Raw genomic sequence first — 25,315 nt, 5'->3', positions numbered from 1 at the left:
TGGAATCCTGTATCTAGCTGTGCTCACAGGCGGTTTTTGCAGCCCGCTTTTTTTCTGGTCTATGGATCCTGCTTTCCTATTTTTTGCACATCATAATTTTTTTTTTTGACACTGGACATTTTTTAGGTAATGTATTTTAGTAACACTGGGTACTTCCTCACCTCAGGGCTTGTTTATTAATATTTGTCTATTTGCTTAACGACTGGCTGGATTATTTCTGTGAAATCTGTCCTCCTCACTCCCTTTAAGGTTAAGTCTCTTGGTGCTTCCTTGGGGATGAGGGTGCATGATTTGGGTGCACCCACAGTCATCCTGGGATGACTCCTCCGGTGACCACTATACTAATTACTGTCTAATTGTTTATCACAATGCCCTGGAACATACATTCTGCTACAAATTAATCCAACTGTGGATCCCTTGGAGAAACTTCCTGAGTTCAGTGTTTGAGATTTGTTCTGACCACAGGAAGGCTCCTCCTAGCTGTCCCTTTCCTTGGTTCTCTTTAGCCAAGTAGCCACAGACGTCTACAGCACAGGCTGCCTCTCCATGAAATCCATGATGCTCTCCATTCCTTTCACCCCAACCTCCGCTGTCTTTCAGAGGGCTCTTAGTTCCAGCAACTCAGTGCTCTGCTGCAAATGAAGCTGATTTCCTTGGGAACAATTAGGAGCTATTTGTTTTGTGGGCCACTTTTCCTCCTGGCAGAATTTCTGAGCCAGGGCTCCGGAGGTGGGGTGGGGACAAAAGACAGGCTTCTGTCCGGGTGGCACCCCCACTTTAGGAGCTGAGCCCTAGTGAAGGAGAAGGGGCCCGTAGCCTTGGGTCTGCCTCACCAGCTGGAGGAAGGTCTGTGGGGACCCCAGTGTTCTCAGCACACTGAACTGAAGGTGGAGCCTTGGAGCCTGAGAAGGTCAGAGGTCATATCTCATTTGCTGTATCTGGTGTCTGTGTTTTTATATCATTTTATTTAAAATTGTGATTCTTATTGGACACAAAACAGTGAACCAGAGCTTGTAGATTTTTTTTTAGCTTTTCTTTATGGAATAGCAAAGTGAAAGTTGCTCAGTTGTATCTGACCCTTTGTGACCCCATGGATCATACAGTTCATTGAATTCTCCAGGCCAGAATACTGGAGTGGGTAGCTGTTCCCTTCTCCAGGGGATCTTCCTAACCCAGGAATCAAACTGGAGTCTCCTTCATTGCAGGCAGATTCTTCACCATCTGAGCTACCAGGGACGCCTGGAATAAGCAAAGCTTCTTTCAAATAGAATATAAAGACAATTAATGGAAAATCGAGGATTTGGAGTACGCTTTCATGGTTCTGTGTGTGTTGTGTGTTAGTCTCTCAGTTGTGTCCAACGCTTTGCCACCCCATGGACTGTAGGCCCTCCAGGCTCCTCTGTCCATGGAATTCTCCAGGCAAGAATACTGGAGTGGGGGACTTCCCTGGTGGTCCAATGGCCAAGATTCTATGCTCAACACAGAGGTTTGGGGTTTGATTCCTGGTCAGGGAACTAGATCTCACATACTTCAACCAAGACCCTTTGCAGTCAAATAAATAAATTAAAAAAAAGAATATGGAGTGGGTTGCCATTTCCTTCTCCAGGGGATCTTCCCAACACAGGAATCAAACCTGGGTCTCCTGCATTGCAGGCAGATTCTTTACTGTCTGAGCCATCAGGGGAGCCCTTTCATGGTTCTGGCTCACCAAAATTGTGTAATTGTGCTTATTGAGTGCTTTCTGGCCTAGATCTGATAGATAGAGTGCCTGATGAACTATGGAATGAGGTTCGTGACATTGTACAGGAGACAGGGATCAAGACCATCCCCATGGAAAAGAAATGCAAGAAAGCAAAATGGCTGTCTGGGGAGGCCTTACAAATAGCTGTGAAAAGAAGAGAAGTGAAAAGCAAAGGAGAAAAGGAAAGATATAAACATCTGAATGCAGAGTTCCAAAGACTAGCAAGAAGAGATAAGAAAGCCTTCTTCAGCAATCAATGCAAAGAAATAGAGGAAAACAACAGAATGGGAAAGACTAGAGATCTCTTCAAGAAAATCAGAGATACCAAGGGAACATTTCATGCAAAGATGAGCTCGATAAAGGACAGAAATGGTATGGACCTAACAGAAGCAGAAGGTATTAAGAAGAGATGGCAAGAATACACAGAAGAACTGTACAAAAAAGATCTTCACGACCCAGATAATCACGATGGTGTGATCACTCACCTAGAGCCAGACATCCTGGAATGTGAAGTCAAGTGGGCCTTAGAAAGCATCACTACGAACAAAGCTAGTAGAGGCGATGGAATTCCAGTTGAGCTATTCCAAATCCTGAAAGATGATGCTATGAAAGTGCTGCACTCAATATACCAGCAAATTTGGGAAATTCAGCAGTGGCCACAGGACTGGAAAAGGTCAGTTTTCATTCCAATCCCAAAGAAAGGCAATGCCAAAGAATGCTCAAACTACTGCACAATTGCACTCATCTCACACGCTAGTAAAGTAATGCTCAAAATTCTCCAAGCCAGGCTTCAGCAATATGTGAACCGTGAACTTCCAGATGTTCAAGCTGGTTTTAGAAAAGGCAGAGGAACCAGAGATCAAATTGCCAACATGTGCTGGATCATGGAAAAAGCAAGAGAGTTCCAGAAAAACACCTAGTTCTGCTTTATTGACTATGCCAAAGCCTTCGACTGTGTGGATCACAATAAACTGTGGAAAATTCTGAAAGAGATGGGAATACCAAACCACCTGATCTGCTTCTTGAGAAATCTGTATGCAGGTCAGGAAGCAACAGTTAGAACTGGACATGGAACAACAGACTGGTTCCAAATAGGAAAAGGAGTTTGTCAAGGCTGTATATTGTCACCCTGTTTATTTAACTTATATGCAGAGTACATCATGAGAAACGCTGGACTGGAAGAATCACAAACAGGAATCAAGATTGCTGGGAGAAATAACAATAACCTCAGATATGCAGATGACACCACCCTTATGGCAGAAAGTGAAGAGGAACTCAAAAGCCTCTTGATGAAAGTGAAAGTGGAGAGTGAAAAAGTTGGCTTAAAGCTCAACATTCAGAAAACGAAGATCATGGCATCCGGTCCCATCACTTCATGGGAAATAGTTGGGGAAACAGTGGAAACAGTGTCAGACTTTATTTTTCTGGGCTCCAAAATCACTGCAGGTGGTGACTGCAGCCATGAAATTCAAAGACGCTTACTCCTTGGAAGGAAAGTTATGACCAACCTAGATAGCATATTCAAAAGCAGAGACATTACTTTGCCAACAAAGGTCCGTCTAGTCAAGGCTATGGTTTTTCCTGTGGTCATGTGAGAGTGGGACTGTGAAGAGGGCTGAGTGCCGAAGAATTGATGCTTTTGAACTGTGGTGCTGGAGAAGACTCTTGAGAGTCCCTTGGACTGCAAGGAGATCCAACCAGTCCATTCTGAAGGAGATCAGCCCTGAGATTTCTTTGGAAGGAATGATGCCAAAGCTGAAACTCCAGTACTCTGGCCACCTCATGCGAAGAGTTGACTCATTGGAAAAGACTCTGATGCTGGGAGGGATTGGGGGCAGGAGAAGGGGACGACAGAGGATGAGATGGCTGGATGGCATCACTGACTCGATGGACGTGAGTCTGAGTGAACTCCGGGAGTTGGTGATGGACAGAGGGCTGGCGTGCTGCGATTCATGGGGTCACAAAGAGTCGGACACGACTGAGCAACTGATCTGATCTGATCTGATATGTGTATCAGACATGGTTAGAAGTTTGGGTGACTTTAGTGAGTATATCAAAAATATTCCTGCTGTAGTGTAAGGGAGGAGAGGTGGTTGTTCAGTAATTCAGTCATTTCCAACTCTTTGTGAACCCATGGACTGGGAGGAGAGGGAAGACAGCTAAAAAAAAAGATAATGAACAATAAGCTAAAGAATAATGTGTTTTTTAAACTTTCTTATTCCAAAATTTAGATTTTCCAAAAATTTGCATGGTAGTATGCAGAGTTCCCTTATGCCCTGTAATGTGAACAGCTTACATAAACACAGAGTACAATTTCCTAGCCAAAAAATTCACTTTGATACAAGGCTGTTAACTAATTTACAAAGCTCATTTTGATGTCACCAGTTTTTTCATGTTAATGTCCTTCTTCTGTTCTGAGATCCGGACTAGGACCCCACACTGCATTTACTTGTCATCTTCCTAGAAGCCTCCTCCTTCATGGAAAATTTCCTTATTTTGTCCTCAGCATTTTTGAAGTGATTGGTCATTTACCTTGTAGAATGTTCCTTAATTGGAACTCGTCTGATTATTCCTCACGGTTAGACCGAGGTAACGCGTTTTTGGTGAGAATACCAGAGAAATGACATTGTGTTCTCCTTAGTGCCTTATTGGAGAAGGCAATGGCACCCTACTCCAGTACTCTTGCCTGGAAAATCCCATGGACGGAGGAGCCTGGAAGGCTGCAGTCCATGTGGTTCCTGAGGGTCGGACACGACTGAGCGACTTCACTTTCACTTTTCACTTTCATGCATTGGAGAAGGAAATGGCAACCCACTCCAGTGTTCTTGCCTGGAGAATCCCAGGGACAGGGGAGCCTGGTGGGCTGCCATCTAGTGGGTCGCACAGAGTCGGACACGACTGAAGTGACTTAGCAGCAGCAGCAGCAGCAGTGCCTTATATCAAGGGGTGCCTGAAGTTGACAGGTCTTATGTTATGTTAACCCTGCTCAGGTGGTTCAAGTGCAGTCTGCCAAGCTTCTCCCCTGTAAAGCTGCTGTTTTTTCTTTGTAATTAATAAGTATTTTGTGAAAGCGTCTTTAAAACCAAGCAGACGTCCTGTTTTTCATCGTATGTTCGCTCAGAGCTGAACAAGTATTGATGGTTTTTGTCTGCGACAGTCACGACTGTGCTCTCTGCCAAATACGATTTTCTGTTTCCATCGCTCCTTCTGTGTTTATTAACTGGAACTTGACTGAAAGGAAGAGATGTCTATTCTCTCTCATTTATTTATTTCTTGTTATATGAGTGTGAACTCATGAGTATGTATTTTGTCCTATGGGTTATGATCCTTAACAGTCATTAATTATTTTATCATTAGATTGTCCAGAGGTAGCCATTGGGAGCTCTTTGAGTTGGCTTCTGTGACTTAAGCATTGCTTGTTTCAAATTTGTTGAGGTGAAATTCACATAACAAAATTAACCTTATTAAGTGAATAATTTAGTACATTCAAAATGTACAACCACCATCTTTAGTCTCCGTTCATTTTTTGAGCAATTTTTAATTTTCTATTGCCATAGTATGGTCCAGGATCACTTTGTATTTTCTCTGCCCCAGCCCTGGAAGTCATCATTTCTTCAAGGAACCTCTAGTTTCTTGAGGAATGGAGTCTTGGTGGACTCATTCCTTTGTGGTACCAGCACTTCTTGTTCCTCTTAGTGGACAGCGTAAGGCTAATTCTATATGCGTGTGTGCATGCTAAGTTGCTTCACTAGGGTCCAACTGTTCGTGAGCCCATGGACTGTAGCCTGCCAGGTTCCTCTGTCCATGAGATTCTCCAGGCAAGAATACTGGAGTAGGATGCTATGCCCTCCTCCAAGGGATCTTCCTGACCCAGGGATCGAACCTGAGTCTCCTGTGGCTCCTGCATTGCAGGCGTATTCTTTACCACTGAGCCACCAGGGAAACCTATGTATGTATATACAGAGAGGATATATATATATATATATAAAACCACCCTGAGTTCATACTGGTCCCTCTGACTTTAATCCAGTCCTATAGTATTCATTCTTGTCTCCACAGTTCCCTGTATCCATAAAAAACATGGCTGTTAATATCTCAATATAGTAATTATTAGCTAAATTTCAGGGTGTGTGTAGTTTCAAGGACTTCCCGGGTAGATCAGCTGGCAAAGAATCTGCCCGCAATGCAGGGGACCCCAGTTCGATTCCTGGGTCGGGAAGATCTGCTGGAGAAGAGATAGGCTACGAGTAATTCCAGTATTCTTGATTTCCCCTGGTGGCTCAGACGGTAAAGAATCTGTCAGCAATACAGGAGACCTGGGTTGGGAAGATCCCCTGGAGAAAGAAACAGCTACCCGCTTCAGTATTCTGGCCTGGAGAGTTTCATAAACAGAGGAGCCTGGCGGGCTACACTCCATGAGGTCACAAAGAGTCGGAGACAATTGAGCATCTTACACTTTCTTTTCTTAGTAGAGTTTCAGAGTTGCTAACCCATACCCAAATGAAAAGTAACATTATTTGTACGTGGTTCTTTTTGTATTTACTTTCGCAGTTATATAGTCAAATATTTTGCAGAGTTCCTTATTCCTTGTTTTAGTCATTTCCTCTTCGGTGTGGTTATGCTGTTTATTTATAACACACATAGGTCCATTTATTACTGTGAATATTCTATTTTGGATTTCCCCCATATCCTGTGTAATTGCAGTCATGTACATTTTGGATATGTGAAACATTTTCTTGGTTCTGAGACTCACCAGTTGAGGAAAAAAATGTGTCCTGAGAGAAATGTTCTCATTCCCTCTGCCCCATTTCCATCCTTTCCTTTTTTCTCCACTGCTGCCACCTGTCCTTTGCAGGTAAATAATCTCATTATTTTCTGGCTTTTTCCTTCCTATATTTCTTGGGGCACCCATGAGCAGATACACAGACATTTTCCACATCCTTTGCTTTCTTCCATGAGGGATAACACACCATAGATAATGTTTGGTTTTTCACTTAGCAGTGTATGCTGGAAATCATTCCCTGTCACTTCATTTCGTAGAAATAATCTTCATTGCTTTTTTTTTTTAAACAATTTCATAATACTCCATTGTGTGGATGAACCATAGTTTTCCAGCTACCCTCCTCTCCAGGGACATGTGCATATGGTTTTTATACATCTCCCATCCATGCAGTGTGTGTGTGTGTGTGTATACATGTTTTCTGCCAGGCATTGTGCAGAGCCTTGAATAGTGGAAATCTAGCTTATAGAAGCTTTTATTTGTTGGTTTAATTTTAGCCTTAATTTTTTATCCAAATCATGGGAAATCAAGATCTTAATTTTTTGGAAGAAAACTGGAGTTGTAATCTCTGTCGTAAACATGAAAGTCTGAGGGTAGAATAGTTTTGATTAACATTTAGATTTAAATACCTTATTCAGGCAGGAAAAGTTTTTTTTTTTTTTTTTTTTTTTTTTGCTGAAGTATTTTTTGTTTGCCTATATAACTTAATATTTAGTTTTCAAAACCAGAAAACAGAAGGTAGACCAGTTTTTTAGAGGCTCTATTCCATACTTTTTCAACAGGAACCTGAAAGGTGACTTAACACGTTATTGACTGGAGACTTATCACAGCCACAGGCATTAATTTCTGCAAAATCCCCCAGTCAATTACATGTTAAAGCAAATTGCAATCATTGTTCATTTTTTAAAGTTTATGTCTGCAGTTTAAAAAGTAGTAAATAACCACATGAGACATTTTACTTTCTTCCCAGTTGAGATGATAAGATATTTTCTAGCCACGAGGAAGCAGAAGTGGCATGTATAGCCCATCTTCATTTCAGCAGATTTCAGTATTTATTGTCTTCAGAGCAGTTTCCTATCAAATAGGAGTTCGATAACAGGAGGACTGGATTCCCTGCAGTAGTGGAGAAGGTGGATGTTGGGTTGAACCAAGGTGTGTGCTGGTGGCAGAGAGGCCTTGGATGGCAGTAGCGTTTGACCTGCTGGATCAGAGGCCCAGATGCATGAAGGATGGAAGGCAAGCAGGAAGAGATGGAGGGAGTGGGAGAGTGGGGACTGGAAGCTTCTGACAGACCAGAAGCAGAGATGGTAAGAGCTGGTGCGGTAGCAGGAAAGGTGATGAGAGATCTGAAGGGCCGGGAAGGAGCTCATGGTGAAGAGTATCCTGGTTCTATTACTTCCTCTAAATTTTACTTCCAGTAAAATATCCTATTTCTTTAGTGTGCTTGTGCTCAGTCACTTCAGTTGTGTCTGACTCTTTACGATCCCATGGACTGTAGCCCGCCAGGCTCCCCTGTCCATGGGATTTCCCAGGCAAGAATACTGGGGTGGGTTGCCATTTCCTTTTCCAGGGGATCTTCCTGGCCCAGGGATTGAACTTGCGTTTCTTACACTGGTGGGCCTGCTTGCCTCTCTGAGGATGCTTTATTTACACCCGAGATGCTTATGAGCCTCTTGGGTATTTTTTGCAATGAAATATACTTTGTTAGGTTAATAAGGCCTTTTAAGCACCCTTTATTCATGGTGTTAGTTTTTTCCATGCTGGTATTTTCCCTCTGCAATAGGATTCTTGATTGTCCTCCTGGTAGACATGTTGTAAACTTAAGCATGTTTCATTAGCATCTTCTGATTATAAGGCCAGCTAGAGTTTTTTCCTCTGAGATGAGGGAATCTAGTCTAGAAGTGTGATCATTTTAGAACAAATCATTCTTGTCTTAATTTTTTGTGTGACCATTGTTCTGATCATCCCTTCCCCTCTCCCATTCTTGTTATACTTCTTAACATTGATTGAAGACTCTTGGGCTTGCACAAAATCTCCCCCTGCTGCATTTCTTGATATACACAGATAGATACAAAATTATATACATACTTTATAAGGAGATATGCTTTTTTAGAAGCAGCACATACTCAGTTTTATTGACAGTCTCCTACTTATTTACATTAACAAAAATTAACCATATATTCTTTCCCTCTTGTTCCATCATATCAACCTTTTTCTGAAGATTTTTCTTTTTTAGTACTATTTACAAAATGAGTTTACATCTACTTAATATTTTTTTTTCCTTTTACTGTCACAACTTGTCTACTGAAGGTCCTTTTAAAAAGCTGTTGTCTTAAAACTTCCCTGGTGGTCCAGTGGTTAAGACTTGGCCTTCTAGTGCGGGGGGTGTGAGTTTGATCCCTGGTCAGGAAACTAAGATCCCACATGCCATGCAGCATGGCCAAAAGATTAAAAAAAGAAAGGAGAAGAGAAGAAGCTGATGTCTTTATCTCTTTAAAACTCTTTCTGACAACTTGGGAAGCATGCTTGCTTTCTTAATCCAATTTCCAGGCTTGCAGACAATCCTAATATTTTTCTGAAATAGAAAGTGTGGAATAAGTTGTGCCTTAAGAGTGCTAATTCCTTTCAGGAGGGATCATATTAAAGACCAATATTGGGTCTTCTTAGGACTTCATGAAGAAATGGCAACCCACTCCAGTATTCTTGCCTGGAAAATCCATGGACTGGGGAGCCTGTCAGGGTACAGGCTACTCCCTGTACCTGTACTCCCTGTACAGGTGCTCCCATGGTGAAGAAAAGTGTTGCTGTTGTTCTTAGGAGATGGTCATTGGTTGGTTTTCCAGTTTAACGCATCCTCTGCTTTCTTTATGAGGTTTTCTTGATCTCTAAGACTTTGTTCTATGTTCATGAACTCCACCTCTCAAAAGAGGCATTCTATAGGATTGGAGTTTTGTAGGGCAACCAGGCCACCTGGGACTTGTTACTTAAAGGAGAATGTGAAAAGTCATGTGTGGAATAGGAAAAGTGTGTGTGTGTGCTCAGTCACTTCAGTCCTGCCCGGCTCTCCTGTGGCCCCATGGACTGGAGCCTGCCAAGCTCCTCTGCCTCTCTTGTACCTCCTGCATTGGCAGGTGGGTTCTTTACCACTGCACCACCTGGGAAGCCCCCTTGCAAACGTTTGCATCCTGTCAATAGTTTATCTCTTTCATCATCTGGTGGTTATTTGAATTTACTTCTTTTTTAATCCTGGGCATCTTCAGTGTAAAGAAACTTCTGTTGATACCTTGATTACTATTTCAAAGTACTAAAAAAAAAAAAAAAACAAACTTAGGGAAAAGTTTCTTGGCAAATCCTGTGTATGAGTTATGGAAAAAGAACCTAAATGTTCCAGGAAATATGATATCCCTAAACTGCATGTCTGGTGGCTTACAGCCATGATAGAGTTTTCCCTGGTACCTTGTGGTTGATTAATTAAGCCAGTGGAGGTTAAGTTTAAAAACCTGACCTTCAAGATTTGAAAGTAAACTTTACAACAAGATTTGTTGTAAAGTTTTTTTGTTGTTGTTGCCTCTCATAATTTGAATTTATCTTGGATTGTCTCATAACTGCAACATTCCTCCAGATCTTTTATCCATTCCTATTTTTCCCCCTTTAATCAAGTGGGCTTCCCTGATGGCTTAAATGGTAAAGAATCCACCTGCAATGCAGGAGACCTGGGTTCAGTTCCTGGGTCAGGAAGATCCACTAGAGAAGGGAATGGCTACCCACTCCAGTATTTTTGCCTGGAGAATCCCATGGACAGAAGAGCCTTGTGGGCTACAGTCCATGGGGTTGCAAAGAGTAGGACATGACTGAGCAACGAACACACACCCAAGGTTCTGTTAATTTGTAAGCAGTTTGCAGAGAGAGAATAATACTGATTAGACCTCTGTTACTGCTATTTCCTGGGCTTTCCAGGTGGCTCAGTGATTACGAATCCACCTGCAATGCAGGAGATATGGCTCTGATCCCTGGGTTGGAAGATCCCCTGGAGAAGGAAATGGCAACCTACTTCTCTAGTCTTGCCTGGAAACTTCCATGGACAGAGGAACCTGGTGGGCTACAGTCCCTGGGGTTGCAAAAGAGTCAGACGTTACTTAATAGCTAAACAACAATTGCTATTTACTGCTGCTGTTTTAGGAGAAATAAGCCTGTAGTTTCAAAATTGAAGATAAGCATAGAATTGGCCTTTGGGAATGGTAAAGAATGCCATTTGATGGTCTCATTCAGTCCTCACCACAGCTCTAGGGAAATGAGTGAGTATGAAATCCATGTTTGACGTGAGGACACTCAGGCAGTTAGTAAATTACTTCGTCCCATACTGTTATGTGATTGGAGAATGATAGCATCTGAGCGCAGGTGGAGCTGATGCCGTGGCTCGTACCACCTGACGCCGACTGCCCACTGCTGCAGAGAACAGTCTCCACAGAGGAGCTTCTGGAAGTCCCATCTTGCTGGTCACCTAACATGGCTTCTGTCACATGGTTTTTCTAAAATAATACATTCTTTGATAGTATTTAATCATGTTCTAGCCCTGTTCATTTATGTTGCGATTTTCTTTTCGAGTATGAGATTTCGATTTTAAGAAATTTAGAAAAAACTCAAGTTTAATTTGATTGTTTTTCAGCTAAAAAGTCAGTTCACTCTGCCTTTACTTAAAGGGTACTTAGGTCATGCAGGTAATCTGTTGCAAATTCCCTTAGAATTGAAGTGTCTGTTATTGGTTGCTGAAGAAGTATGTGTTCATTTGACTGATGATGGTGAGGTTTTATTTTGGCACATTAAAGTCTTCCTAGCAACATGTTGTCATAGTTTAGGATAGTTATAACCTTTTCTTTCCCCCCAGATATAATTATACAGAATCGTAAACTTTCAAAGTTTAGGTTTATTGGTCTGATGCAGAGGACACATAAATCTGGGGAATTTTGATCAAAATAAAACACATAGTCAATGTGTCTTATCAAACATCAAATTTAGTATCTTTCCTTTTACTATGGACCTAAAAAGCAGGCTATTTCAGTTGTGCTAACCTGAAAGGACCTTGACATTGAGTAAATCACCGAGGGGAATGTCCTAGACTTGACTTATATAGTTTGGTTTATAACAGAGTTGATTAAGGTGAACCTGAGGCAGCTGGCAAAAAGATTTATAGGTATTTAGAAAATGTAAGTTTGCAGTGTGGAACTTGTTACTTTGAAACCATTTTTGGGGAGTGAGTTATAATGAAGGTCAGGTGTATCATGGAATGTGTGAAATTTTTGACTTGTAACAAATGTTTAAATATTTGGATTAACAGAAGGTCCAGAAAGAACTCTGGAGATGACAGATGACCAGCCTTCCTCTGGCAGAGTAGGACTTGATTCCTTTTTGGAAGTGAAAGGCAAGGTGAATGTGGAGAATATTTAAAAAGTGTTACGAAGCCGTTGATAGTATTTTCTTTTCCTGAGGAATGATGGCAGTATTATCATTGGTAAAAACAAGAGCCTGGAGCCTTTGGTTCTCTTAGAGCTTGCTCTTGGATTTTGGAAAAGTCACGTTAGCTTTCTGGCTTTGTTTGGGGTTTGAGTTTTTGTTTTTCTTTTTGCCTTTCATTTTCCTGTTAACGTCATGGAGGAATTCTGAGGACCGGGTGAAGTGCTTGAAGGTAAAATGTAAGCAAACAGGTTTTTTGGGTTTTTTTCCCCCTCCAAGGACAAAAAGGTGGATCCTGTCAGTTATGGAACTTGCCATTTGGGGACATGTTAATTGAGTAGTTTCAGAGCATGAATATTTATAAGAAGAAGCAGTGACTGCTGGCAGCCAGCAAAAATCAACTAGGATTAAGTCTAGACAGTGAGCCTCGTACAGGACAGTGACCATGTCCCCACCCTACCTGACCCCAGTTTTAAAAATTTCAGAGTATAGAGAAAAAATATAATGAATGACACAGAAGTATCCCCCCCCAGATTTCCGTACTTACTTCCAGTCTTCTAACTGTTACTAAGTGAAGCGTGGCATGCGTCTCTGACCTCTTTCACGCATTTTCTGCCTCTGCCCCCGCCTTGACCCTGGCAGACTATGCCATGTCTGTGTGCCCTTCTAGTCCAGTGTTTATACGTTAATTTATGCATGCTGATGCCCATAAATTATATGTATGTATAGACATAACCTTTTTGTGTTTTATAACATTTACACAAATTGTATAGTGATCTGTGTAACAGTGCTACCCAAGTATTATTCTACAGGTATAATAGCATCTGGTCTTTTTTTTTCAATCACATCATTTCAGTGTTTCTGAGGTCCGTAAACACCTGGAGCCCCCTACTCCGTCATTTTTGCAGATGTTACTCTACAGTCATCTTTTACACTGTTCTGTTCTTAGTAAGATTGGTCCAAGTTCTTCTGAACTAGCTGTATAACATTTTCATCCTTGTTCATTCAACAGCTTGCCTTGACTCTTTTGTCCCTGTATACATGGTAGTTAACGTTTAGCACATGATAACAAAACCTCTTGAATTATTAGTTTTATTGACGTCTTCAACATGCATATTGTAGTCCTCATTTCGGTGTTTGCGCACACTTTATTCTTGGTATTGAGTCATAGGAGTTTTATTGCTAGTTGATCTTCATTAAGGAGGTCAGAGTGTTCCAAGATTACGTATCAGTTGTTCAGCTGTAGATAATATTTTTAATGGGCATCATTTATTTCCGCAACAGTTAGGATGATCATATAATTTATTGTCCAAACTGATGAACTAGAGAGTAATTATTATTACTATTAACAGTTAGGCTGGGATAAGGGTTGCAACCCACCCCAGTATTCTTGCCTGGAGAAACCTGTGGACAAAGGAGCCTGGCGGGCTACAGTCCATAGGGTCACAGAGAGTCAGACAGGACTGAAGCGCCTGAGCACACAGAAAGAAAATGACTGGCCATGTTCGAGCAAAACAGGGAAACCGATTTGCTCGTGATGGGAAGTGAAGTTCTCAGTGGTTCTCAGAATCACTGTGAACCTGTGTACCTGAGAGAGAGTGTGATCCAGTGCACTCATTAAACACTGCATGGAACCGACCCAGGGTTGCAGTTAATTTCTAAAGAAGGAAATACAACCAGCAAGAAGGGGAAATTGTTCCCTGGGTGGTGGCAAGCTTGTGCTGACGCAGTCATGAAAGGAAGTTACTTTTTAGTGTGTTGATTGCAATTTAGAAGGTTAATCAACTCTCTTCTCAAGGGAAATAAGCTGTACCCTTTGTCACCTGATTGATAAAAAGAGTAAAGATCACTGGAGTTTCCTTAGCAGAAAACTTAAAGGTAAAGTAGAAATAGAACACTGCAGATGCCCTCGTCACCCTCTGTAAGGGATGTTTCTTCCGGCTTGTGAACTATGCCTCTTGTGTTCTTTTGATACACTGGCCAGAAGTTAATGTGCAAACTGTCGCTGAGTAATTGAACAATGCACCCATGAGTGTTTCAGCTTTCCCTGCTTGGTGATGAATTCAATCTTGAAGGCGATGTACTAACCCCAGTTATAGGATAATGGTGGTTTATTGCCACAGTGCTCTTTGGTTTGAAAGTGGCTTTCTTCAGATTGCTTGTTTTTGTCTCTTTAGCTCAGTTAATTTATTATTCACCTCGTGCTTGTTGAATGTGGACAAGGCACTGTTTCACCAGGTACTGGCAGTGTGGTGGTCAGCATCCTTGCTACCGTAGTGCCTGTGGATAATCGAGATGCTCAGTGGGGAGAGGTTGCACAGTCATAGCTGAGCAGCTGACCAGACTCGAGGACTTAACGCTGGCAGTGAGACATGCGAGTGGGGTGGACAGTGACAGAGGTGGGCCCGAGGGCCACCTGTTTACATGCAGGTGGTCAGACAAGGCCTCTCCGAGGAGGTGAATCGAAGCCTGAGTGATAAGAGGCCAGAGAAGTAGGCAGAGGGGAGTCCCAGCAGGAGAGTCAGGATGTGTACAAGTCAACAACGAGCTTCGTGTGTTGAAAGAGCATCAGGGCAAGTGAGCCCAGGTGAGGCACAGTGAGAGGATGGGGGCGTCGGGAGGAGGGTAGAGATGTCATTGTGAGTTCTGTGATAAACACGAGGTGCTTAGGCCAGAGAGAGATAGAAATTTGGGTGTTACGGGCAGCTGCATGGTGTGGCCAAAAAAAAAAAAATTTTTTTCTGTATAGATACCAAGAGAGATGAGTTGGGAAAGTGAGACTGACACATATATGCTATCAATACCATGTATAAAACAGATAACTAGTGAGGACCTACCAGGGAACTCTACTCAGTGCTCTGTGGTGACCTGAATGGGAAGGAAATCCATGGAAGAGGGGATAGATGTGTGTATGCGTGTAGGACATCCCAGGTAGCGCTAGATGCAGGAGACACCAGAGACACAGATTTGATCCCTGGGTTGGGCAGATCCCCTGAAGGAGGAAATGGCAACCCACTCCAGTATTCCTGCCTGGAGAGTCCCATGGACGGAGGAGCCTACAGACAGGCGGGCTGCAGTCCGTAGGGTTGCAAAGGGTTGGACACGACTGAAGCGGCTTAGCACACGCATGTATACCTATGGCTGGCTCACTTTTCTGTACAGCAGAAACTAACACAGCATTGTAAAGCGACTATGTTATGTGTGCTAAGCCGTTTCAGTCATGTCCAGCTCTTTGCAACCCCATGGACTGCGGCCCAGCAGGCACCTCTGTCTGTGTGATTCTCCAGGCAAGAATACTGGAGTGGGGTGCCATTTCCTCCTTCAGGGGATCTTCCCAACCTGTGTCTCTGGAGTCTCCTGCATTTGGAAGTGAGTTCAAGCGCCACCTGGGAAACCCTGTACAGCCATACGCCTATTTAAAAAAAAACACCAAAACCAATCAACTGTACTCCTATACAAAAACTAAAAACAAAGAAGTGTCAGTGTTCCTGGCATATAGACAAACTGAGAGTCCTGGGGTTGGACGAGAAAACTGAGAGGGTTGAGTCCTGGCACACTCCATCATTGAGGTCAAGGGGAGCAGGAAAAGCGGAGAAGCAGGCAGAATGTTGGAGAAGGAAATGGCAACCCACTCCAGTGTTCTTGCCTGGAGAATCCCAGGGATGGGGGAGCCTGGTGAGCTGCTGTCTATGGGGTCGCACAGAATCGGACACGACTGAAGTGACTTAGCAGCAGGCAGAATGTTAGGGGTTGTGGCGTGAAAGGTTGCCTTGAGGGGAGCGATTTCAGGTGGAGAGAAGTCATCAGCCACTTGGAATGCTGCTGAGAGGTTGTGTAAGATGAGGACCGACCCGTTTTCTGTGCAGTTTTGAGTTTCTCATCCTGACATGTCAGAGGTCTCCAGGATCTGTTCATCTTCATCTTCCATCCTGAGTACTTGATATTAACCCTGGCTTGTTGACCTTCTTTACTCCTGTGAATGTCCCTCCCCTAGCCCCCTTTGCCGCAGCTGTGTCTGCCCCGTGGGTTCTGGCTGCAGTGACTCAGCAGTAATCTCGGTGACAACAATCATCTCGGGCTGCCCACCCTCGTGGCACCTTCCAGCCGGTATGTCACCGCGTGGCCTGATCTTAGAAGCTGGTGCACAGATGCGCTCGGCCTCCCAGCAGCGCCTCCCAGGGCATGGCCTGCTGACCCTCCTCGTGCCCCTCTTCCCCACGGGCTCTGCTCCCGAGTTCTGCCATCTCATGACTTCCTCGGGGTTTCATTTCTTCTCATCCTCCTGTACTGCAGAGTGGCTCTTCCAGTCGTGGTTTCTAGGTCCTTCAGTGACAGTAGTATTATTGCTGCATGTTTGTGTGTTGTGTGCTTTCAAATTAAGTCAAAATTTTTATTAAAGTAAAACATTCCCATAGTTTAAAATTTTTTTTGATAACTCTGAAAGGTGATATTGGAAGACTAACATCCAGTTTCATTCCTTTTTAGTCTCAGTTTCCTAAATCTTAAAAGAACCTATTATATGTTCAGTTCTTTTGGCAGTTCCATATTTATAAATTATATGTGTGTGTGTGTGTGTATACTACTTTCTTAATTTTTTTAGACATCTTTTAGATATCATCTGCTGCTAAGTCACTTGAGTCGTGTCCGACTCTGTGCGACCCCGTAGTCGGCAGCCCACTAGGCTCCCCCGTCCCTGGGATTCTCCAGGCAAGAACACTGGAGTGGGTTGCCATTTCCTTCTCCAATGCATGAAAGGGAAAAGTGAAAGTGAAGTCGCTCAGTCGTGTCTACTCTTAGCGACCCCATGGACTACAGCCCACCAGGCTCCTCCGCCCATGAGATTCTCCAGGCAAGAGTACTGGAGTGGGGTGCCATTGCCTTCTCCTAGATATCATCTATGGACTTGCTATTATAGATGAAAATTTAGCTCTGATTTCCTCTTTCCTTCTCCTTCTTCCAGTGTAATCACGTCACAGTTTGTAGCTAAATCATGACACATATTTACATTATTGAGGCTGAATAAATATACCTTCTGAGCCGCGCATTGTCTCTGTACCTTTCCTTCAGTGTACAGCTTTTTGTTTCCCTGATATTAAACAGTTTTTATTCTGGTTTCATTTTCTGCGTGCCTGTTTTATTCCAGTTGGTTCTCTGGGCCATATGTCTGTCAGTAGTTCTCTCCAAATCTTTTCCCACACCAGATAACTCACCAGTTTTATTTTCTTCCCAGTTACTTCCTTCCTGAGACTCCCTGTCCTTCTCCAATCTGGACGGTCACACACCAGGCCTCTGCAGAGCTGTCTTTTGGCTTTGCAGTCACCGTTATCCCTTTGTCTCCCTCTTGGGAAGGGCTTCCCTGTGGCTCAGTGGTCAAGAGTCTGCCAGCTGTCCAGGAGGCCTGGGTTCAATCCCTGGGTCAGGAAGATCCCGTGGAGAAGGAAATGGTAACCTGCTCCAGGATTCTTGCCTGGAGAATTCCATGGACAGAAGAGCCTGGTGGGCTATAGTCTGCAGGGTTGCAGAAGGGTTGGACACGATTGGGGGACTAAAGCATCACCAGCTCCACCCTCTGGGGAGTGTTTTCCAGATCGTGAGTGTTTCTTTTTCTTGGCTTTTTTCCTTTGCATGTTCTCCAGCAGCTTCCTGAATAGGTCCGTGTTTGAATATTTTAAAATCCTAGTTTCACACTTCATTGATGACTGGGTAAAGAGTTTTAAGTTGAAAATTATGTTTTTTCTGAATTAAAAGAAAAATGCTCTTACTATCTTCTAGCAGCCAGTAAGGCTATGGAGTCCTATATTCTTGGTATATTACCTGTTGCCTTTATCCCTTTAGAAACCTTTAAAATGTATTTTATCTTCCTTTTTCTCTTTCTTCCTTCCCCTCTCCCCCAACCCTCCCTTTTTCTGTGTTGTAGTGGTTAGACAATCCAGTGCAACATTGAATAAAACTGGCGTGTTCCCATTAAATATGATGTGAATTATAGTTTTTTAAAATCATAAGTGTTGAATTTTTTTAAAAATATTTTATTTTTCTGTGCTGGATCTTAGTTGCAACATGCAGGGTCTTTAGGTGCAGCATGCAAACTGTTTACTCTTAGCTGTGGCAAGTTGGATCTAGTTCCCCAACCAGGGATTGAACCCCCAGCTTCCCTGATTTGGGAGTGTGGGAGTCTTAGCCACTGGGCCACAAGGGAAGTACCGATTGTTAAGTTTTGTCAATTGCTTTTTAATGCATCTATTGAAAATCATGTTCTTTTATCTTTTATTCTATTAATGTGCTGTATTAATTGATTTATGATATTGAACCAACCGTGCATTCATTACCATCTGAGCCTGGGTTTTTTTCCTTTGGGAGGATTTTTACCAAAGAACTAACTTCTGGCTTTATTGATTTTTCTTTGTAGATTAAGTTGGGGAGAACAGACATCTTACTGTATAGATTAAATTTGGAAGAACTGATATCAAGAAATACCAATTTAGATCTCCTTTGATTTCTTTCAGCAAAGTTTTGTAGTTCTCTGGGTAGAGATCATGGACATAATTTGTTAGATTTATTTATTTGGGGGGCTGCTAATGTACATGGTACTGTGTTTTGAATTTCAAATTCCAATTGTTGATGGTCTGTAAGAATGCAGTTGGTTTTTGTATATTAGCCTTGTATCCTGAAACCTCGCTATAACTGCTTATTATTTCCAGGAGTTTTTTTGTTGATGTTTGCGATTTTCTACATAGACAGTTGTCCTCTGCAAACAAAGCCACTTTTCCTTCTTTCTTCTCAATTTGTACAATTACCTTTATTTATTTAAAAAAAATACTCATTTCTGTTTATTTGGCCGTGCCAAGTCTCAGTTGCAGTGTGTGAGGTCTTGGAGCCTCGTTGTGGCATGCGGTCTCTTAGCTGTGACATGCAGGATCTAGTTCCCTGAATGGAGACTGAACCCAGGCTCCCTGCATTGGCAGCGTGGAGTCTTGGCCACTGGACCACCAGAGAAGTCCTTGTACATGTGCTTTCAATTTCCTTTTCCTGCTTTATTCCAATATGATGTTGGGTAGGAGTCGTGAGAGCAGACATCCTCCCCTTTCTCCTGATCATGGTGGTAAAGCGTCTAGTTGATCACTGAACATTCCGTGCAGTGTTAGCTGTAGAATTTTTGTAGATGTTCTTTCTCAAGGTGAGGAAGTCCCCGTGTTCCTTAGTTTGTGGGACAGCCATTGATTTTTCCACATATTTTCTCTCTTCATCTGGGTGTACTTGGTGATATCTCATATTATAAGGCTTTCTTCAGTTTTCTTTAATCTTTTTTTCCTCTCTGTTCTTCAGATTGGTTAATTTCTCCTGCTCTAGCTTCAAATTCACTCTTTCTTTTGCCACCAGAAATCTGCTGTTGAGGCCCTACCACGAATTTTTCATCTTAGTTACTGTTCAACTCCAGAATTTCCATTTTGTTCTATAATTTCTTCCTCTCTGTTTTCTCTATTCATAGCATCAATTTCATCACACTTCCCTTTAATCCTTCAGATGTGGTTTTGTTCAGTTCTTTGATAGTAGCGGTTTTGAAATCTTCATCTGCTAAATCCAACATCTGGGAATACTCAGACATTGCCATTGACTGCTGTTTAACCCAGGCTTCCATGGTGGCTCAGACAGTAAAAAAAAAAATCTGCCGGCAATGCAGGAGACCCAAGTTTGACCCGCGAGTCGGAAAGATCCCCTAGAGAAGGGAATGGCTCCTCACGCCAGTATTCTTGCCTAGAATTCCATGGACAGAGGAGCCTGACAGGCTGCAGTCCATAGGGTTGCAAAGAGTCCGATAAGGCTGAGCAACTAACACTTTTCACTTTCACTATGGGTCACCCTTCCTTTCTTCTTTGCTTGTCTTCCATGTATTTGTTGACTACTGTGTATTTTACTTGGGCTTCCCAGATGGCTCAGTAGTAAATTATCTACCTGCCAGTGTGGGAGACACAGGAGTTGTGGATTTGGTCCCTGGGTCGTCCGAAAGATCCCCTGAAGGAGGAAATGGCAACCCACTCCGGTATTCTTGCCTGGGAAATCTCATGGACAGAGGAGCCTGGCGGGCTACAGTCCATGGGGTCACAAAAGAGTCGGACACAACCGAGCAACTGAGCGTGCATGCGTGCTTTTTTTTTTTTAAGTATATTGATGCAGCTCTAGATTCTTACTTTTCACCTTTGACAGTGGCGGTAGCAGTTTTGTTCACTCATTTGTTCAGTACCTTGACTGGACTAAATCTCTTGAGTCTGTCTCTCCACAGTGTGACTACTGATGCTCTCCACTTTAGTCTTGGTGTGTTTTTATTTTTAAGCCTGGTTTCCTTGCGGGATTGCACGTATGTCTGCATAGTACTGTGCCCAGCCTCAGGCAGCTCAGAGGCTGTGATCAAGCGCTCAGAGCAGTAAGGCTCCCTACCCTGCTGGCGGTGCATGTGGATGGCGGGGCAGTCAGACTTGAGGCTCTCCTCTCCTCCTCCGGCCTCTTTCTGTTCCTCTGTGTGCAGGTGTGTATGGGTGCCCAGGCCCCTCTCTGGTCTCTGCTGTGCATGCTTACAGTTCTCTGTCAACCTGGGAGATGGGAAGAGCCTTGTAAGCCCCCATAGCTGTCTCAGTGCCCAGAGCTCCTGCCCCATCTCTGGCTGGTCTGCAGTGTCCAGGTCCAGTGCTCTCCCCAAACAGAACAGCATCTCAGGCTTGCACGGCCTCTGGCCGTCCCTGAGCATCTGCCTCTAGATGACACTTTGACCAACAACACTGAATCTGATGAGTCGCTATCCCACACCCACCCGCCGCGCCCCAGGGAACTGGCACGTGTCCAGACCTAAGTCTGCCCTGTTGAACCTCTGAAGTTGTATAGCTGGGGAGGCAAGAGAGCAGCTGCTGCCAAGACAGTCACAGACTTAGCCTGTTCTTCCCCCGAAGTGCCGTCATCTTCATGAATAAACTCTTCTCAGTCTGCTGTGTCTTTGGTTGATTTCCCATAGCGCTGAAATGGTGGGATTCCCCCCCACCCCTTGTAGCTTTATAGTTGCTTTTTGGAGAAAGCATTGAATTTGTGGGCTCCCTCAGTCTTTTAAGCCATAAGTTAAAATCCCCTGAGCATTTAAGAAAAAAATTTTTTTTACTTTACTTTTTTTTTTTTACTTTTTGGCTATACCGAGTAGTGTGTAGGAGCTTAGTTCCCTGACCAGGGGTTAAACCTGGGCCCCCTGCAATAGAAGCAGAGTCTTAGCCACTTGGCCACGAGAGAAGTTTCACCCCGAGCATTTGTTAAATGTTCCCTCAGGTGATTCTGATAGTCAGCCAGCGTAGAGAACCACCATACCTGCGATTCTCCAAGTTCTAAATTGTTGCTGTCGTTTAGTCGCTTAGTTGTGTCCAACTCCTTTGCAAACCCTTGGTTTGTAGCCCACTGGGCCCCTCTGTCCGTCCATGGGATTCTCCAGGCAAGAATACTGGAGCAGGTTGCCATTTCCTTCTCTAGGGGATCTTCCCAACCCAGGGATGGAACCTGTGTCTCCTACATTGCAGGTGAATTCTTGACTCTCTGAGCCAGCAGGGAAGCCCTCAAGCTCCAAATACATACACATAAAATCACAGCATAGCAAAGTTTTTTACCATATTGAACTTCTTTTTTTAAAAAAAAGTCTTCAACATCTGAGATTTTCTAAATAAGGACCTAATTTTAAAATAGGAACTGAAGAGGGCCACAGTGTAGACCCATTTTCTGCCTAGTTGGCCGGTAGCCTCTCTCGTTTCTATATTAACGTTGGCACATTTGGCCCTTGGACTCGCCTGGGGTATTTATTCTATGTTCAGCTCAGTTGGCCAGCATCCATTTCCTAAAACAGTTTCCTAATCTAATTTTTCCAGGTTGGAAAGCAGGAAATGTATTCTGCTCAGAGGTTGTCTGGAATCTGTGCTTGAGGTGTTCTTAACTCCGAAAGGATATTATATTATTCACGGCTGACATATTAGCGGAGACTAAATTGAGAGCATTGGGTTATTACAGAACATTAGCTAACTGACTTTTTTGCGTGTGTGTGCTGCTTTAGAAATACTGCCAGTCAGACTTCAAGGATGTGAGTAATTGTCCAGCTCCAGACTTGATTGTTTAATGAAGTACACAGATAAAGGTGCCCTGGGCCCTTTAGCCAGTAGTGGAAAAGAATAGCTTTAAAAAAAGGAGATTAATAGATCAGTCTTACTTAATAGAATGTAACCGCATGAAAATCTTAAATAAACTGCTAATCAATGGAATCTAGCAGTTAGAGCAATGTTAACTTTTGGGGTACATAAGCTTTCATGTTTCTGGATTAGTGGTTCTCAAAGTTTGGTTCAAGGACCCATGAGGATTCCTGAGACCCTTTCAGGAGATTTATGAAGTTAAGACTGTTTTTCTAATAACACTGATATGTTATTTGGTTATATCCCTTTTTCACTCTCATAAGAAATAGCAGAAACAGATACAAGAATTCAGCTGTATTTTAAGCCAAATATTAAAGAGATTTGAGCAGATTTCACTCTACCAAATTTTTTATTTTGGAAAATATAGTTATTTTTGATATAGTGTTTTTTATGTTAACATGCAATGGGTTATAATTCGTATGAACAAAAGGTCTTTAGGGGCTTCCCTGGTGGCTCAACAATAAAGAATCCACCTGCCAGTGTAGGAGATGTGGGTTTGATCCCTGGGCTGGGAAGATTCCTTGGAGAAGGAAATGGCAACCCATTTAAGTATTCTTGCCTAGGAAATCCCATGGACAGAGGAGCCTGGTAGGCTACAGTTCATGGGGTCACAAAGAGTTGCACATGACTTAGCGACTAAACAATGACAATAACCTGTTGAGCTTACAGACTGTAAGTCTCTCTTACTCTTGCCCAAAATCATATATTGTGTCAACGATCTCATACTGCCTAGAGTTCTCTAAACACACTAAGAGTTTTATCTCTTATAGCTCAGGCTTAACAGACCCACCCTACTCTTTCTTCATTTGATAAAATTCCATTCATCCTTCAAAATACCCTTTGTTATCTTCTCCTTGAAGCTCTCTCCAACTCTTTAGCAATCCCCTGGGCTGTAGCCCACCAGGCTTCTCTGTCCATAAGATTCAGGGATCAAGACCATCCCCATGGAAAAGAAATGCAAAAAAGCAAAATGGCTGTCTGAGAAGGCCTTACAAATAGCTGTGAAAAGAAGAGACGCGAAAAGCAAAGGAGAAAAGGAAAGATATAAGCATGTGAATGCAGAATTCCAAAGAATAGCAAGGAGAGATAAGAAAGCCTTCCTCACCGATCAATGCAAAGAAATAGAGGAAAACAACAGAATGGGAAAGACTAGAGATCTCTTCAAGAAAATTAGAGATACCAAGGGGACATTTCATGCAAAGATGGGCTCAATAAAGGACAGAAATGGTATGGACGTAACAGAAGCAGAAGATATTAAGAAGAGGTGGCAAGAATACGCAGAAGAACTGTACAAAAAAGATCTTCACGACCCAGATAATCATGATGGTGTGATCACTCACCTAGAGCCAGATATCCTGGAATGTGAAGTCAAGTGGGCCTTAGAAAGTATCACTATGAACAAAGCTAGTGGAGGTGATGGAATTCCAGTGGAGCTATTCCAAATCCTGAAAGATGATGTTGTGAAAGTGCTGCACTCATATGCCAGCAAATTTGGACAACTCAGCAGTGGCCTCAGGACTGGAAAAGGTCAGTTTTCATTCCAATCCCAAAGAAAGGCAATGCCAAAGAATGCTCAAACTACCACACAGTTGCACTCATCTCACATGCTAGTAAAGTAATGCTCAAAATTCTCCAAGCCAGGCTTCAGCAATACATGAACTGTGAACTTCCTGATGTTCAAGCTGGTTTTAGAAAAGGCAGAAGAATCAGAGATCAAATTGCCAACATCTGCTGGATCATGGAAAAAGCAAGAGAGTTCCAGAAAAACATCTATTTGGCTTTATTGACTATGCCAAAGCCTTTGACTGTGTGGATCACAATAAACTGTGGAAAATTCTTCAAGAGATGGGAATACCAGACCACCTGACCTGCCTCTTGAGAAATCTGTATGCAGGTCAGGAAGCAACAGTTAGAACTGGACATGAAACAACAGACTGCTTCCAAACAGGAAAAGGAATACTTCAAGGCTGTATATTGTCACCCTGTTTATTTAACTTACATGTAGAGTACATCATGAGAAATGCTGGACTGGAAGAAACACAAGCTGGAATCAAGATTGCCAGGAGAAATATCAATAACCTCAGATATGCAGATGACACCACTGTATGGCAGAAAGTGAAGAGGAACTCAAAAGCCTCTTGATGAAAGTGAAAGTGGAGAGTGAAAAAGTTGGCTTAAAGCTCAACATTCAGAAAACGAAGATCATGGCATCTGGTCCCATCACTTCATGGGAAATAGATGGGGAAACAGTGGAAACAGTGTCAGACTTTATTTTTCTGGGCTCCAAAATCACTGCAAATGGTGACTGCAGCCATGAAATTAAAAGATGCTTACTCCTTGGAAGGAAGGTTATGACCAACCTAGACAGCGTATTCAAAAGCAGAGACATTACTTTGCCAACGAAGGTCCGTCTAGTCAAGGTTCTGGTTTTTCCTGTGGTCATGTATGGATGTGAGAGTTGGACTGTGAAGAAGACTGAGCGCCGAAGAATTGATGCTTTTGAACTGTGGTGTTGGAGAAGACTCGTGAGAGTCCCTTGGACTGCAAGGAGATCCAACCAGTCCATTCTGAAGGAGATCAGCCCTGGGATTTCTTTGGAAGGAATGATGCTAAAGCTGAAACTCCAGTACTTTGGCCACCTCATGCAAAGAGTTGACTCATTGGAAAAGACTCTGATGCTGGGAGGGATTGCGGGCAGGAGGAGAAGGGGATGACAGAGGATGAGATGGCTGGATGGCATCACTGACTCGATGGAAGTTGAGTCTGAGTGAACTCTAGGAGTTAGTGATGGACAGGGAGGCCTGGCGTGCTGCGATTCATGGGGTCGCAGAGAGTCGGACACGACTAGCGACTGAAATGTAGAGAGACTGTTGGAGAGTTAAGCAGAGAGATATTTAAGGGTTTTCAGTTTAGAAAATATGCTGTGTGATAGTCCAGGGATTCAAGAAGGCATGGGAAACAGTTCTGATCCAGGTGGGGGATAACATGAGGGCTTACAATGGCATCTGGGTGACGATGAGGATGGGTACTTACCTTACACTAAGGTAAGCAAAGGTGATGAAATTTCAGAGCCTATGAAAAGCTTCAGCATTCAGAAGGGTGGATAGTGGGGCCCAAGGAATTTTTGAGAGGTATTTT

At 43.0% G+C, this 25,315-nt stretch overlaps 1 protein-coding gene across 4 annotated transcripts in view; it reads left to right on the top strand.

Moving 5' to 3' along the window:
• MGAT4A (alpha-1,3-mannosyl-glycoprotein 4-beta-N-acetylglucosaminyltransferase A) overlaps positions 1-25,315 on the top strand; it is a 124,867-nt gene that overhangs the window by 19,152 nt on the left and 80,400 nt on the right. Inside the window, exon 1 of one of the 4 annotated variants that reach the window (XM_044925635.2) lies at positions 10,797-10,816. The exons of the other annotated variants lie outside the window; for them this stretch is intronic. Coding sequence (XP_044781570.1) covers positions 10,813-10,816 — 4 coding nt within the window. The 5' untranslated portion in view covers positions 10,797-10,812. Of the gene's footprint in view, positions 1-10,796; positions 10,817-25,315 lie in introns of those variants that run through there. 4 annotated transcript variants of the gene reach the window in all.

This window comes from Bubalus bubalis, chromosome 12 (genome assembly GCF_019923935.1).
Source record: "Bubalus bubalis isolate 160015118507 breed Murrah chromosome 12, NDDB_SH_1, whole genome shotgun sequence".
NCBI classification, from domain to species: Eukaryota; Metazoa; Chordata; class Mammalia; order Artiodactyla; family Bovidae; genus Bubalus; species Bubalus bubalis.
This window is presented reverse-complemented; position numbering and strand designations above follow the sequence as displayed.